The following is a 17,307-nucleotide window of genomic DNA, read 5'->3' as shown; positions in this document are numbered from 1 at the left end:
GCCTGGGTGGCTCAGTCGGTTGAGCGTCCGACTTCGGCTCAGGTCATGATCTCACGTCCATTGAGTTCAAGCCCCGCGTCGGGCTCTGTGCTGACCACTCAGAGCCTGGAGCCTGTTTCGGATTCTGTGTCTCCCTCTCTCTGACCCTCCCCCGTTCATGCTCTGTCTCTCTCTGTCTCAAAACTAAATAAATGTTAAAACAAATTTTTTTTAAATAAAAAATAAAAAATAGAGCCCTCCCCATCCATTCCTTTCTATACCTACTTTTTTTTTTTGCATAGCACCTGTCACCATCTGACACGGTATATGATTTTTTATTTTTTATATATATATTCTTTCTCCATAATTGGATTGTAGGGACTTTTTTCCTGCAAGTTTTTATTTAAATTCCAGCTAGTTAACATATGGTGTAATATTAGTTTCAAGAATAGAATTTAGTGATTCAACACATACAATACCCAGTGCTCATCAAAAGTGTCCTCCTTAATCCTCAACCCATATTTAACCCACCCCCTCCACCATCCCCCTGTAGCAACCCTCATTTTGTTCTCTAGATTTACAAGTCTGTTTCTTGGTTTGCCTCTTTTTTCCCCCCCATGTTCATTTGGTTTGTTTCTTAAATTCCACATATGAGTGAAATCATACAGTATTTGTCTTTCTCTGACTGACTTATTTTGCTTAACATAATACTCTCTAGATCCATCTACATTGTTGCAAATGGCAAGATTTCATTCTTTTTGTGGCTGTGTAATATTTCAGTGTGTGTATGTGTGTGTGTGTGTGTGTGTGTGTGTGTGTATACACACATAACATATACCACACCTTCCTTGTCCATTCATCAGCCTACGGACATTTGGGCTCTTTCCATAACTTGGCTATTGTTGATAATGCTGCTATAAGCATCAGGGTGTGGGTATCTCTTTGAATTAGTATTTTTATATGCTTTGGGCAAATACTATGTACTGCAATTATGGAATGGGAGAAGATATTTGCAAAAGACTTATCTAATAAAGGGTTAGCATCCAAAATCTATAAAGAACTTATCAAATTCAACACCCAAAACACAAATAATCTAGTTAAAAAAATGGGCATTAAATATGAATAAACATTTTTTTCCAAAGAAGACATCCAAATGGCTAACAGACACATGAAAAGATGCTCAACATCACCCATTGTCTGGGAAATACAAATCAAAACTACAATGAGATATTACCTTACCCCTGTCAGAACGGCTACAATCAAGAATACAGGAAACAAAAGATGTTGGAGAGGACGTGGAGAAAGGGGAAACCTCTCTCTCTGTTGGTGGGAAGGCAAATCGTGCATCTGCTCTAGAAAACAGTATGAAGATTGCTCAAAACATGAAAAACAAAATTATCCTATGATCCAGCAGTCACACTACTAGGTATTTACCTAAAGAACACAAAAATACTAACCCAAAGGGATACATGCACCCAGATGTTTATAGCAGCAATATCTACACCAGGAAAACTACGGAAATGGCCCAACTATCTATACATACATGGACATGTATGTGTCCACATGTGTGCTGTGTGCATGTATATATACACACATATATTAATATATACAATGGAATCTTACTCAGCCATCAAAAAGAATGAAATCTTGCCATTTACAACAATGTGGATGGAGCTAGAGTTTATTATGCTAAGCAAGGTAAGTCAGAGTAATACAAATACCATATGATTTCACTCACCTGTGGATTTAAAAAAGAAAACAAATGGAAAAAGGGAAAAAAGAGAGAGGTAAACCAAGAAATACACTCTTAACTGTAGAGAACAAACTTGCCAATGGGGAGGGAGATGGGGTTTGGGGGAAATAGCTGATGGGGATTTAGGACCGCACTGGTCCTAAAGAGCGCTGGTCAAGTGTGGAAGTGTTGAATCACTGTATTCTACACCTGAAACTAGTTTTACACTGTATGTCAACTACCTGGAACATAAATAAAAACTTTAAAAAAAGAAAAAAATAAAATGAATAAATAAAGCCATTTGCTTGAAAATTAATCATGTTATTTTTTTTATTTCCTAAGTAGTCAATTCCACCAGATGGAACTAGGCAATGATACACACATTTCAAAGTTTCTTCTTCTGGGATTTTCAGAGGAACCAGCATTACGGCCCCTCATATTTGGGCTTTTCCTCTCCATGTACCTGATCACTGTGTTTGGGAACCTGCTCATCATCCTGGCCGTCAGCTCTGACTCCCACCTCCACACCCCCATGTACTTCTTCCTGGCCAACCTGTCCTTTGTAGACATCTGCTTCACCTCCACCACCGTCCCGAAGATGCTTCTGAACATCCTGACTCAGAGCAAGGTCATTAACTATGCAGGCTGCATTAGCCAGATGTATTTTTTCTTACTCTGTGTAGAGCTGGATGACTTTCTCCTATCTGCAATGGCCTATGACCGGTTTGTGGCCATCTGTCACCCCCTGCACTACACCGTCATCATGAACCCCCAGCTCTGTGGATTGCTTGTTCTGGTGTCCTGGATCATCAGTGTTACAAATTCCTTGTTACAAACCTTAATGGTGTTGCAGCTGTCCTTCTGTACAGACATGGAAATCCCCCACTTTTTCTGTGAACTCAATCAGATGCTCCAACTTGCCTGTTCTGACACCTTTCTTAATGACATGATGATGTATTTTGCAACTGTGCTGCTGGGTGGTGCTCCCCTGGCTGGGGTCCTTTACTCTTATTCTAAGATAGTCTCCTCCATATGTGGGATCTCATCAGCTCAAGGCAAGTACAGAGCATTTTCCACCTGTGCATCTCACCTGTCAGTTGTCTCCTTATTTTACTGTACAGGCCTAGGTGTGTACCTCAGCTCTGCTGCTACCCAGAGCTCACGGTCAAGTGCCACAGCCTCGGTGATGTACACGGTGGTCTCGCCCATGCTGAACCCCTTCATCTACAGCCTGAGGAACAGAGACATAAAGAGGGCTCTGAAAAGAATCGTTGGGGTTCCAGTGACATAAGGACCAATTGTCCGGGGACTGAAGACATGCCCATGACTGCAGGGCTCAAAGCCTCAGAGCTAGAATCTGCCGTTCTTTGATCAGACTCTGGAAGAAGAATCTGCTTTTGCTATTTATTTCCCAGAATTTCATTTGCTTGACTTCAACTTCTCCATATTTTTTTAAGTAACTCACTTATTAAGCCTCTGCTCTGTCTGATATATAGACAGTTTCCCCTTTGTCCATTTCTTACTTTTTCAAAGATTTTTTCAGTTTTGATGAAAAAATATTCGGAAATTCCCACTTGTCCCCTGGGGTAACATGAATTTCTTAAAAATAATTTCTACTCAAACAACATATGTCATTCCAAGTAATTTTTCTCCTGTTTTACTAAAAGGATAGCCATGAGTTATATTATTCATATAGAAAAAGGAAAACAGTGTGGAGGTTCCTCAAAAAATTAAAAATAGAACTACCCTATGACCTAGCAATAGCACTGCTAGGAATTTACCCAAGGGATATAGGAGTGCTGATGCATAGGGGCACTTGTACCCCAATGTTTATAGCAACACTTTCAACAATAGCCAAATGATGGAAAGAGCCTAAATGTCCATCAACTGATGAATGGATAAAGAAATTGTGGTTTATATACACAATGGAATCCTACTTGGCAATGAGAAAGAATGAAATCTGGCCATTTGCAGCAACATGGATGGAACTGGAAGGTATTAAGCTAAGTGAAATAAGTCGGGTAGACAAAGACAGATACCATATGTTTCACTCATAGGTGGATCTTGATAAACTTAACAGAAGACCATGGAGGAGGCAGAGGGAAAAAAAAGTTACAGAGAGGGAGGGAGGCAAACCATAAGAGACTCTTGGATATTGAGAACAAAGTGAGGGTTGAAGGGGGGTGGGGGAGAGGGGAAAGTGGGTGATGGGTATTGAGGAAGGCACTTGTTGCAATGGGCACTGGGTGTTGTTTGGAAACCAATCTGTCAATAAATTATATTTAAAAAAAAGAAAAAAACTACTTTTGATAACCAAGACCATTCATATAATTTCATAATAGGAAAGTATGAAACCACAGTTTTTGACTTGTGTATATCAATACTTTGTACTTCACTGCCTTGACTTCTCGTTCTGACAATGTAGACTAATATAGTTCATCTTATAGGTAAGCCATTGCATTCCATTCTCCTTATTATGATCATGTTCTCCTATGCAGCTGTATCCACAGTGCTTACAACAGTGATTGGCAAAATGATCACCAAATACATGTCTCCAAATAGCGTTTACAACAGAAACACGTATTTGAATAAATAGATTAACTTCATATGGCCTTTGAGTCTAGGAAGATCTTAACTATGATGAAGAAAAATTGAAATTATACTGGGTATTACTGAGCAAAATATTTCATTATGTGCTGTCTATCTACTCACTGAAGTATGGAGTTAGTTTGGTGTCCATGTACTAGAGTTGTATTTTTTCCATGTTTTCCAAAAACATGTTTATGGTGTTTTTACTGAATCATCTTACTCTTTCTGCTGCATACAGATAGGACTCATTCCACTGCTCTAAATGAAAGATCATAACCATGCTATGGGCAATGATTGAACAATATCAATATCATCTTTTATATATCATACATATATATCCTCATGATCAAAGGATGACTCTTTAGACATTGAATTCCTGTCCAGTCATATGATTCAGGTCACAACTTTGGTGCCAAGAGCCTTGTCCTTCCAACTTCTCTTGATTACCTGGTTGGAACCCTAACAAAGTCTCTTTATAACACAGTCTATCTAAAATAAATTTTAATAACAGAGTAACTGTGACTTCTGTCCCCAAATATCAGCACAAATACCTAAAATGGGAAGAAGCATATTATTATAATTCCTCTCGGTTCTGGTTGCTGTTATAATTATATCTGTTCCCTAGGACTGTGTAACAAACCCTTCTGAAAGCTCCTGTTTTAATATAATGTCTTTGTAATCGAATGGGATTGTCTGGTGGGAGTTGTTCTGATCTATTCAATTCTGTGCTACTTATCAGTCTCTACATTGTGTTTCTTCTTTTTTTTAAAGAAACTTTTATTTTATTTTATTTTATTTTATTTTATTTTATTTTATTTTAGAGACAGCACATGAGTGGGGAAGAGCTGCAAAGGAAGAGAGAGAGAGAAAGAGAAAGAAAGAGAGAGAGAGAGTGAGAGAATCTCAAACAGGCTCAACATTCAGCATGGAGCCTGATGCAGGTCTTAAACTCATGAACTGTGAGATCATGACCCGAGCCGAAATCAAGAGTCAAACGCTTAGCTACCAAGCCACCTAGGCACTCCTATTTTTCATTTTCTTACTGACAGGGTTGAGCAGGCACTTCAATATTCTTCTTGTGTCAGTCCTTGCTATACACAAGAAATAAAGTGCTTCATTCTTAGCCATAATAAATTACCCTTTAGGCATGTTTCTGACTTGTTTTCATATCTTTGTTATTCCTTATTGGTCTTCTTGGCATTTGGGGAGTAGATCTATTTCTGAAAGTTGCATCACCTTTGGCCATCATCTGGAAGGTATTTTTCTTCATCATTTGACTAAAGATCACCTTTCCATTCTAGAAGTCTATATGAATCTGTGTATCTTTGTGTAAGATGAAATCACAACTTACTTACTGCTTCTTCCCCACGTTGTAAATGCCCTTCTGATATACCTTTTCATTTCCAAGTCTTTGGCCATCTGCCCTTGAATTAGTGACCAATGTTGGTATCATTAGGTTATTGTTCTTGTAGGTCTTTATGTAAGTTAGTAGCACATATTCATTCAATTTTGTTGTTTTCATTCAATATAGTTGTTTAGAAACAGTAGACTTAACCAAATGTTATTCTCACTGATTTTCTTTGTTCCAGAAGTCTTATAAAATTTCTCTTCCATTTTATGCATGAATTCTTATTCATACACTTTCATACAAATGTTTCAGTAAGATCCTATGCACATCATGAATGCTCTTTATATTTCAGTGCAGGCTTTTCTTCTACCTTGTGTCCCTTTTCCTTCTTTCTTAACAATTCCTCATGGACTTGTCTCCAATCCACTAATGTAATGCTGGCTCCTTTTTTGATGAATATCAATGCAAAAATCCTCAACAAGTTATTGGCCAACTGGATCCAACAATACATTAAAAAATTATTCACCATGAACAAGTGGGATTTATACCTGGGATGCAGGGCTGATTCAATATCCATAAAACAACCAATGTGATTCATCACATCAAAAAAAAGACAGGACAAGAACCATATGATCATCTCAATAGATGCAGAGAAAGCATTTGATAAAATACAGCATCATTTCTTGATAAAAACCCTCAGGAAAATAGGAACAGAAGGATCATATCTCAAGATCATAAAAGCCATATATGAAAGACCCAATGCTAATATCATCCTCAATGGGGAAAAACTGAGAGCTTTCCCCCTAAGGTCAGGGACAAGACAGGGATGTCCACTCTCATCATTGTTATTCAAAATAGTGTTGGAAGTCCTAGCCTCAGCCATCAGACAACACACAAAAAAAAGGCATCCAAATCAGCCAAGAGGGGTCAAACTTTCACTCTTCACAGATGACATGATACTTTATATGGAAAACACAAAATATTCCACCAAAAACTGCTAGAACTGATTCATGAATTTGGCAAAGCTGCAGGATATAAAACCAATGCACAGAAATCAATTGCATTCCTATACACCAACAATAAAGCAATAGAAAGGGAAATCAAGGAATCGATCCCATTTACAATTGCACCAAAACCTATAAAATACCTAAGAATAAATCTAACCAAAGAGGTGAAAAATCCATACACTGAAGACTATAGAAAGCTCATGAAAGAAATTGAAGACAACACAAAAAAATGGAAAAAGATTCCATGCTCCTGGATAGGAAGAACAAATATTGTTAAAATGTCAGTACTACACAAAGCCATCTACACATCCAATGCATTCCCTATCAAAGTAACACCAGCATTCTTCACAGAGATAGAACAAACAATCCTAAAATTTGTATGGAACCAGAAAAGACCCCAAATAGCCAAAGCAATCTTGAAAAAGAAAACCAAAGCAGGAGGCATCACAATCTCAGAATTCAAGATGTTTTACAAAGCTGTAATCATGAAGACAGTGTGGGACTGGCACAAGAACAGACACTCAAATCAATGGAACAGAGTAGAGAACCCATAAATGGACCCACAAACCTATGGCCTTGACAAAGCAGGAAAGAATATCCAATGGAATAAAGACAGTCTCTTCAGCAAAGTGGTGCTGGGAAAACTGGACAGCAACTTGCAGAAAAATGAACCTGGACCACTTTCTTACACCAGACAAAAAAAAAAAAAAACTCAAAATGGATGAAAGACCTCAATGTAAGACAGGAAGCCATCAAAATCCTCAAGGAGAAAGCAGGCAAAAACCTCCTTGACCTTGGCCGCAGCAACTTCTTACTCAACACGTGTCTGGAGGCAAGGGAAACAAAAGCAAAAATGAACTATTGGGACCTCATCAATATAAAAAGCTTCTGGGAACAAAAATAATATAAAAACAGGGAGGGGGACAAAACAGAAGAGACTCATAAATATGGAGAACAAACTGAGGGTCACTGGAGGGGTTTTTGGAGGGGGAATGAGCTAAATGGGTAAGGAGCATTAAGGAATCTACTCCTGAAATCATTGTTGCAGTATATGCTAACTAATTTGGATGTAAATTTTTAAAAATAAAAAATAAAATAAAATAAAAAGCTTCTGCACAGCAAAGGAAAAAATCAGCAAAACTAAAAGACAACCAACAGAATGGGAGAAGATATTTGCAAACGACATATCAGATAAAAGGTTAGTATCCAAAAATCTATAAAGAACTTATCAAACTCAACACCCAAAAAACAAATAATCCAGTGAAGAAATGGGCAAAAGACATGAATAGACACTTCTCCAAAGAAGACATCCAGATGGCCACCAGCATATGAAAAGATGCTCAACATCACTCATTATAAAGGAAATACAAATCAAAACCACAATGAGATACCACCTCACACCTGTCAGAGTGGCTAACATTAACAACTCAGGCAACACCAGATGTTGGCAAGGATGCAGAGAAAGAGGATCTCTTTTGCATTGTTGGTGGGAATGCAAGTTGGTGCAGCCACTCTGGAAAACAGTATGGAGGTTCCTCAAAAAACTAAAAATAGAACTACCCTAGACCCAGAAATTTCACTACTAGGCATTTATCCACGGGATACAGGTGTGCTCTTTTTAAGGTACACATGCACCCCCATGTTTATGTTTATAGCAGCACTATCAACAATAGCCAAAGTATGGAAAGAGCCCAAATGTCCATTGATGGATGAATGGATAAAGAAGATGTGGTGTATATATACAATGGAGCATTTCTCGGCAATCAAAAAGAACGCAATCTTGCCATTTGCAACTAGGTGGATGGAACTAGAGGGTATTATGCTAAGCGAAATTAGTCAGACAAAGACAAATATCATATGACTTCACTGATATGAGGGCTTTAAGACACAGAACAGATGAACACGAGGGAAAGGAAGCAAAAATAATATAAAAACAAGGAGGGGGAACAAAACATAAGAGACTATTAAATATGGACAACAAACAGAGGGTTACTGGAGGGGTTGTGGGAGGGCGGATGGGCTCAGTGGGTAAAGGGCATCAAGGAATCTACTCCTGAAATCCTTGTTGCACTACATGCTAACTAACTTGGATGTAAATTAAAAAAATAAAATTTAAAAAAAGTGCCTTTTTGCTACTTGTTTAAAAATTCTGATCCCAATCTGTGGGACAGCCCTTTGAGTATTTTCACAAGATGATCAGTGTGAAAGAGATTACTTGTTGATTCTTAAAACTATTAGTGAGCTCAATTAAAGATTCACATATTTGATTTAATTTGCCTATTATTATTATATGTCCACATATTATATCTATATTTATCTATTTATCTGTAATTTATATTTATCTATAATTTATTTATCTATAATTTATCTATAAATTTATATTATATTATTATATATATTATATATATTATATTATATTATATTATATTATATTATATTATATTATATTATATATCTATTTATCTATAATTATGAACATTTGAAATAATTGCTGTAAATCACAGCTTCTCTATTGACTTTTAGTTAGGTCTTTTGGCCCATAAGATAGTTTTAAAATTCATTTAGTGAAATGTATGTATCTTCTACCTTCTGAGTTTTTTTTCTTGCCTTACAAATGATGATTTTCCCACCAGTAGATTTTATATGTAATTTTCTAGATATGCATCTAAAATGGAATGGTTACTCTTACACTGGGGGTTTGCTTACTCTTTTGGATTTTTGGTGAGATGTGTGAAATAAGCAAGCATCACACTTCCTTCCACGTAGAAAGCCTTCGTGCCAGCTTTCACTCAACAATCCAGTCTTTTCCGACGACACTTAAATGCAGCTTTGTCGAGTATTAAATGCCCACATATAATGAGACCTAATTCCTGACTCATTGAATTAATACTGAAAGAGCATCTGCTATGGTGCCAGAAATTTTTAAGAGCTTTATATGCTATACTCTTTTTTTTATCCAGGTCTTGGGGAATTTTATTATTTTTCTATGTTGATTTTGTTGACTTACTGGTCCTGTAGATCATGTTTCAGTTACTGCTCAAAACTTCATTCAGTTTTGTGTAACATGGTTGTACTGAAACTGCTCTTTAACCTGGTTTTATTCTGTCTGTCGTTCTTTGTATTTCATAATGTCTCATTTTCATGAATCCGTTTCTATATAAGTGCATATACATCCACATACTTTTGTAAAGGGAAGATGAGCAGACGTTCCTGCTCCTTTGGTAATCACGTCACAATGGCACACAGGAGTGCAGTAAAAATAAATGTGAGTCCAAAATAATGTACTTGGGTAAGTTGCATGAAGCTTATTCAGAGTTAGGGGATAGACTGTCATGGGGTGTTTAGGATTTCATAGGGTCTGGAGAGCACGTTACCTGTTGGACAAGGAACAGAACCATGACTAGTTGTGCTCGTCAGACTTGTCAAGAAAGCGACTAAAATTCAAAGCATAAGAACATCAAATACACACCAAAAAAATGCCACATAAGACAAGTGGCAAAGAGGCTTACCTCATCCTCTATTTGGCCATATAAAAACTGATTAATCAAATGAATATGGAATAAACACAGGAAAATCAAGTCTGCTCTCTGCCAATAAAAATGCCCAAATTATGAGACGTGTTGGTTTATTCTCTTGCGATGTTCGATCTGTGATGTTCACGTCATAAAGATGTCGCTACTTTTTTCCTTTAGAGAAATTTATTTTTGCCCTTTAATTATTTTTGCTGGGTGTAAATGCGATATAATTAGGATTGGAGGCCACCAACATCACTCTCTCCCTCTCTCTCTGTCTCTGGTCTCCGTCTCTCTCTCTGTTCGTTGAACACAATTTTTTAATTTTTCTTTACATACAGGCCAGAAGACCATTCCAAAATGGAGACCCAGGATTATTTGTCCTTAGGAAGCAATGAATAGGACTTTCTGGTACTATTTCTACTTTCCTTCTGGGAAAGGTAATATGATGTGTATGCATTCATATCCTAAAAAGTGTGTTGGTTGGGGCGCCTGGGTGGCTCAGTCGGTTAAGCGTCCGACTTCAGCTCAGGTCACGATCTCGCGGTCCGTGAGTTCGAGCCCCGCATCGGGCTCTGGGCTGATGGCTCAGAGCCTGGAGCCTGCTTCCGATTCTATGTCTCCCCCTCTCTCTGCCCCTCCCCCATTCATGCTCTGTCTCTCTCTGTCTCAAAAATAAATAAACGTTAAAAAAAAATTTAAAAAAAAGTGTGTTGGGGCAGGCAGGGGGAGGTGAAGACATACAAGTAACACACACCAGGAGGATACGGTGCAGTGTGTGTGTATGTGTGTGTGTGTGTGTGTGTGTGTGTGTGTGTGCAGTGAGAGCAGGTCTCAGAGCAGGGGTTTATAGGCGCCTCTATTCCAGGTTGACCCTACAATACACAGGTCAGACTCAATCAACAGATGATACTGACAAGGGATGTTCAGTTGACAGGATGCTATTACAGCCAGATTAACAAAGTGCAAGAGGTACATAGTGTGGACAAGGAGCTCCCTGTGTCTTGAATTTTAAGCAGCTGCGAGGCCACATGGATCCACAAAATTCACTGCCAATACCTCTCATCACTCTCCCTCTTTTCAACTCCCCGCCATTACACTGGCTTCCTTCTGAGCCTTGATTTTCTGAAAAAAAGTGTTTCCGCAGGGCCTTTGCACTGTCCTTCCTCCTGCCAGGAAGACCTTCTGTCTTGCATTCTCTCTTCCTTGAGGTCTCTATTCAAATGTCACCTCCTTAGTCAATCTTGACTGAACACCCAACATAACAGCCCATCCACTCTTTCTTTTGACTTGCCTTCATTTTCCTCATAGCCTCAGTCCACATCTCAGGATTATTTAATTTTTATATACGTGTATATCCTATCACCAGCAATGATTAGTAGGTACCTTTGCTTTTCAGCACCGTCTACTTTATGACTTGGAAATGCTGAAAACATGGTTGATGGTCTATATATCCCTCAAATGCATGAGATAATTTCTTATTAAAACTGCACAATACCCAGCCTTTTGGGGAACATCTGATGTTGGGATGAAAATTCCTAATAAGAGAGGAAATGAGGATCCCTTCCAGAGCACCCATCCATTCACAAAATATTGAAATAACTTTCTTGACTGGAAAATGTAAATTGTAGCATTTCAACAATGTGAGCCATGTCTATTGATGTGAAAATTAGTCATGTTATTTTCCCCTTTATTGGTAGTCACCTCCACCACATGGACCCAGGAAACGATATAGGAATTTCAGAATTTCTTCTTATGGGATTTTCAGAAGAAACAGAACTGCAGCCCCTCGTATTTGAGCTTTTCCTCTCCATGTACCTGATCACTGTGTTTGGGAACCTGCTCATCCTCCTGGCCGTCAGCTCTGACTCCCACCTCCACACCCCCATGTACTTCTTCCTGGCCAACCTGTCCTTTGTAGACATCTGCTTCACCTGCACCACTGTCCCGAAGATGCTCTGGAACATCCAGACCCAGACCAAAGTCATAACCTATGAGGACTGTATCACACAAATGAACTTTTTCATAGCCTTTGCAGGGATGGATGACTTTTTCCTGAATGTGATGGCCTACGACAGGTTTGTGGCCATCTGCCTCGTGCTAAACTACATGGTCATTATGAACTCCTGGCTCTGTGGACTCCTGGTCCTGGTGTCCTGGATCCTGAGTGCTCTGCATTCCTTGTTAGAAAGCTTAATGGTGTTGCAGCTGTCTTTCTGTACAGTCTGGGAAATCCCCCACTTTTTCTGTGAGTTCAATCCGATGATCCAACTTGCCTGTCCTGACACCTTTCTCAATAACATGGTGGTGTATTTTGGAGCTATGCTGCTGGCTGGTGGTCCCTTTTTTGGGATCCTTTACTCTTACTATAAGATAATTTCCTTCATACGTGGGATTTCATCAGCTCAGGGCAAGTATAAAGCATTTTCCACCTGTGCGTCTCACCTTTCAGTGGTCTCTTTATTTTACTGTACAAGCCTAGGAGTGTACCTCAGCTCTGCTGCTACCCAGAGCTCCCACTCAAGTGCAACAGCCTCAGTGATGTACACGGTGGTCACACCCATGCTGAACCCCTTCATCTATAGCCTGAGGAACAAAGACATTAGATTCTCTGGTATGGCATCTATAAAAGGGCCAATTGTCTTGTGCTGAAAAGTACCCATGATTGCAGGGTCCAAAGTCTGACCCAAATGTTGAGATTCTTTGATCAGATTGTGGGAGTGGAACATGGCTCTTCTATTTTTTTTCCTGGAATTTCTATTTTTTTTTAATTTCAACATCTGTGTACAATTTATGTAACTCCCTATGCTAAGCTTTTCGATATCTCTTATATCTAAAAGATTTTCCCTTTGTCATTTTCCTACTCTCCCAATGTGATTCCTCACCTTTGATGCGAAATATTTGGAATTCTCACTCATTTCAAAGGACTACATGGATCTGTTACGAATAATTTCTTCTCAAATAAACTATATCATAGTGGGTATTTTTTCTTTTGTTTGACCAAAAAAAAAAAAAAAACCCAGTCATGAATTATACTACTCCTATGAAAGTCTACTCTTGGCCATGACTCTTATTGATATAAGAGTATAAGAGAGTCATTAGAAATCATTGTAACCTATCTGCTGTGTTGAAAGCAAGCTTGAAAGAAACTTGGAGGGTAAAGAAAGGAAGAGAATGGAGGTTTTCATTAACATGGAATTCAAGGAATGTAGAAATTTAGGCAAAATAAATTATAATAGAACAGGTAGCCATAAGTTAATGATATATGGCTTTTCCTATCTTAATGCCCAGAGGCCTCAAAGACAGAACCATATTTACATTTATGCAAGGAGACATTCTCTGAACCAGGCAATAGGCTGAATATCCCCCAAACTGACCTTATTTTGTTTCTTCTACTTAAGTAGGGTTTCAACACAAAACGTCTTTATCCAAGAAAGCTAAGTGAATGACTTGAGAGGCTTAAATTCCTTTTATTAAAAAAATTGGGGCACCTGGGTGGCTCAGTCAGTCAAGTGTCCAACTTCAACTTGGGTAATGATCTTGTAGTATGTGAGCTTGAGCCCTGCGTTGGGCTCTCTGTTGATAGTTCAGAGCCTGGAGCCTGCTTTGGAATCTGTTTCTCCCTCTCTCTATGCCCCTCCCCCCACTTGCATTCTCTCTCTCTCTCTCTCCCTCTCTCTCTCTCCCGCTCTCTCTTAAAAATCATTTAAAACATTTATTGGATAAGTGTCTTTTTTATTTACTATTGCTGCTATATCCAGTTACCACACTAAGGGTTTAAAAGAAAAAAATTTCTACTTTTCCAGGTCTGGAGGTCAATGCCAAAAATGAATCGCATTTGGGCTAAAATTAAGATGTCTCTGCAAGACAGAAGAGAGCTTGAATTCCTGCCCACTTATGTGATTCCAGGTCACCATTTTTTCTCCACAAAAATGCATGTCCTTCCAACCTCTACTGGTTACCTGAATAGAATCTTCAATGGAGAGGATTTTTTTAATAGTCATCCAAAATAAATTTGAATAACAAAATGATCATGAATGTTGCTGAATAGCAAACCATCCTGAAAACAAATGGCTTGGTAGAATATCTTTAGTATCAAGTAGAATTGTATGGTGATGAGTTGTTCTAATCTCTGTTGATGTCCTCAAGGATCTTGAATCAGGTTTTGTGTCACCTGGGAAGGCTCTGCTGATCTTGCCAGGGTTTGGGTCTTGGCTAGCTAGCTGTGGCTGATCAGAGTGGCCTTGGCTTGGACAACTGGGCTGTGCTCCACATGTCTTCACTTCTTCTGGCAGCCCATCTGGTTTTATTCTCTTTTCAGAGCAGTATTTCAAGAGAGAGCAGCATAAATTCACAGGGCCTCTAAGGTCCACTGCCACTGCTATCATATTCTGTTGGCCACAGTAAATAAAAAGTTCTAATCCATCCAGAATCAAAGATGGAAGAATAGTCTCCACCTCCCGATGGAAGGTACTGCACACATTGCCAAAGATATGACTACAGAGAAAGACCAGGACTTGGGGCCATCTCTGCAAACAGTCTACCACTGCTGTTAATTTCAATTCAAAAGGTTTATTTCCAATCCACATTCAGCAGTGGAATCATCTAAGAGAAGACAGTGAGAATGAATTAGGCTTCTAATGAGCAGTTATGGAAATTCTACTCCAGAGGGACAGGTTGTAAATATTTCCTCCATGCCTCTTGCCTATACATCACCTTTCCTAGTATAAGGAAAGATCAAATAAATAAAAGGTTTACTTTCCAGATGGCTCAGAGATACCAGGGACCTTGTATCTATTTCATTGATTAATGGAGCTAACAAGCGTTCTATCACTGATACTATCTTCACAGAATCCTTCTGTAGATACTGTTTTCCTATTGATAGACCTCACCATTGAAATACTCATAATAGTTTCCACTCTGGTATCATTTTTATGAGTATAATTCCCCTAGGATGAGGTGACATTTGAAATGCAATGGAAGACAGAGACATAGGAATGTTTTTCTTCATTTTTCCAGCCTTATTGAAATTTAATTGACATATAAATTGTGGAAATTTAAGCATACAACTTGGTGATTTCATGTACATATATGTTGTGAAATGATCACCATAATAGGTCAGTGAATACATCCATCACTTCACATAGTTACCACTTCTTTTTGTTGTAAGAACATTTACTATATACTCTATTAGCAACTTTCAAGTATACAACACAATAGAGTTAATCATAATAGCCATGTTGTACATTAAGTCCCCAGAACTTATTCATCTTATAACTGAAGGTTTATAGACTTTCACTAACATCTTCTCATTTCCCCAAACCCAAGCCACTATCAAACATCAACCACTCTCTGTTTCTATGGTTCAGATTTTTATATTTCACATATAAGTGAGATCATACAGTATTTGTCTTTCTCTATGTCACTTAGCATAATGCCCTTGGGGTCCATTCATGGTTGAGCAAGGAAAAAATGTCTTCATTTATTATTGCTGAACTCCACTGATAGATATGCCATCATTATTAATTCATCTGTTGATGGATGCTGGGCTGTTTCCAAATCGTGGCTATCCTGAATAATGCTGTAGTTAATGTAAAAGTACAGATACCTGAGATGGTCACAAGTTTGTGGGATTTAAACCATGAACTTGTGAGTGGCTGATGGGTGAAAGAAGACATGAAAACTAAAATTTAAAAATCATGAATCAAATTAAAATGGAATCAACGCATATCACAATTTATGGTATGTTACAAAAGCAGCTCCAATAGAGAAGTTTAGAGCAATAAATGCCTACATTAAGACAAATAAAAAGACCTTAAGTAAATAACCTAAACTTTGATTCAAAGGCCTGGAAAAAGAAGCACCAACTAAGTCCAAATCAACAGAGGAAAAGAAATAAATATCAGAGAATACATAAATGATATATAGACCAGAAAACCAATAGAAAAGATTAACAAAGTGAAGAGCCAATTTTTTAAAGTGAAGCAAAATTGACAAGCCCTTAGGTAGACAAAAAAAGGAGGAGAAGGCTTAAATAAATATAATCAGCAGCAAAATATTATACCTTACAACCAATATCATAGAAATGCAAAGAATAATAGGAGACTACTATGAATGATCTCATTCCAACAATTTGGACAGCCTAGAAAAAAAATGGATAAATCCCTAGAAACATACAATTTACCAAGACAAAATCAGGAAGATATAGGAAATATGAACAGACCAATAATGAGTAAGGGTATTAAATTAGTAATCAAAAATCTCCCAGTAACAAAAGCCCATGAGCAGAGACCTTCATAGGTGAATTCTACCACTCATGTAAAGAAGAATTAATGACAAATTCTTCTCAAACCCTTCCAGAAACTAGAGAGGAAGACACGTTTCAACCTCATTTTCCAAGGCCAGATTTGCCTTAATACCAAAGTCAGAAAAGGCCAGTACAAAAAAATAAAACTATAGACCAATGTCCCTGATGAACACAGACACAAAATTTTTGAAAAATACTAGCAAAATGAATCAAACAACACATTGAAGGGATTTTACACCATGATCAAGTGGGATTTATCCCTGGGGTACAGGGATTGTTGAGCACAAACAAATCACTAAATATGATACACCCCATTCATAGGGTGAAATATAACAATCATATGATCATTTCAATACATGCAGAAAGGGCATCTGACAAAATACAGCATCCTTTAATGATTTTTTTAAAAATCTTTGACAAACTGGGTATAAGAGGAACACACCTCAACAAGAAAAGCAAAAGGCTGTATATGACAAACCCACAATAACATTGTACCTAGTGGTGAAAGATTAGAAAATGTCTCTTCTGAGATCAGCAGCAAACAAGGGGGTCCACTCTCGCTGCTCCTATTCAACATAATCCTTCATGTCCTAGCTAGAACAATCAGGAAAGATTGAGAAAGTAAAAAGCACCCAGATGTCTTCTTTGGAAAAGTGTCTATTCATGTCTTCCACCCATTTCTTCACTGGATTACAAATCAGAAAGAAAGAAGTAAAATTGTCTTTATTCACAGATGATACGAACTGAATATAGAAAACCCTGTAAAGTCAGGGCACCTGGGTGGTTCAGTTGGTTAAGAGTCCGACTTTGGCTCAAGTCATGATCTCAGGGTT

At 38.1% G+C, this 17,307-nt stretch overlaps 2 protein-coding genes across 2 annotated transcripts; both read left to right on the top strand.

Annotated features, from left to right (window-relative positions):
* Positions 1-2,168: 2,168 nt before the first annotated feature.
* LOC102963997 (olfactory receptor 1078-like) lies at positions 2,169-3,002 on the top strand. Its single transcript, XM_042976852.1, has 2 exons — positions 2,169-2,523; positions 2,809-3,002. The coding sequence occupies exons 1-2, from the start codon at positions 2,169-2,171 to the stop codon at positions 3,000-3,002; spliced, it is 549 nt and encodes a 182-aa protein (XP_042832786.1).
* Positions 3,003-11,880: 8,878 nt separating this feature from the next.
* On the top strand, positions 11,881-12,819 carry LOC102964295 (olfactory receptor-like protein OLF4). Its single transcript, XM_007094196.2, has one exon. The coding sequence runs from the start codon at positions 11,881-11,883 to the stop codon at positions 12,817-12,819; it is 939 nt and encodes a 312-aa protein (XP_007094258.2).
* Positions 12,820-17,307: the final 4,488 nt, after the last annotated feature.

The sequence above is a fragment of the Panthera tigris genome, chromosome A2 (assembly GCF_018350195.1).
Source record: "Panthera tigris isolate Pti1 chromosome A2, P.tigris_Pti1_mat1.1, whole genome shotgun sequence".
Lineage (NCBI taxonomy): Eukaryota > Metazoa > Chordata > Mammalia > Carnivora > Felidae > Panthera > Panthera tigris.
This window is presented reverse-complemented; position numbering and strand designations above follow the sequence as displayed.

Excerpts from the sequence above, each read along its gene's own strand:
- LOC102963997 (XM_042976852.1), top strand. The coding sequence starts at position 2,169 with ATGTACCTGATCACTGTGTTTGGGAACCTGCTCATCATCCTGGCCGTC. Across the intron at positions 2,524-2,808 it reads TCTGGTGTCCTGGATCATCA|TTGTCTCCTTATTTTACTGT; the intron begins GTGTTACAAATT and ends CTCACCTGTCAG.
- LOC102964295 (XM_007094196.2), top strand. The coding sequence starts at position 11,881 with ATGGACCCAGGAAACGATATAGGAATTTCAGAATTTCTTCTTATGGGA.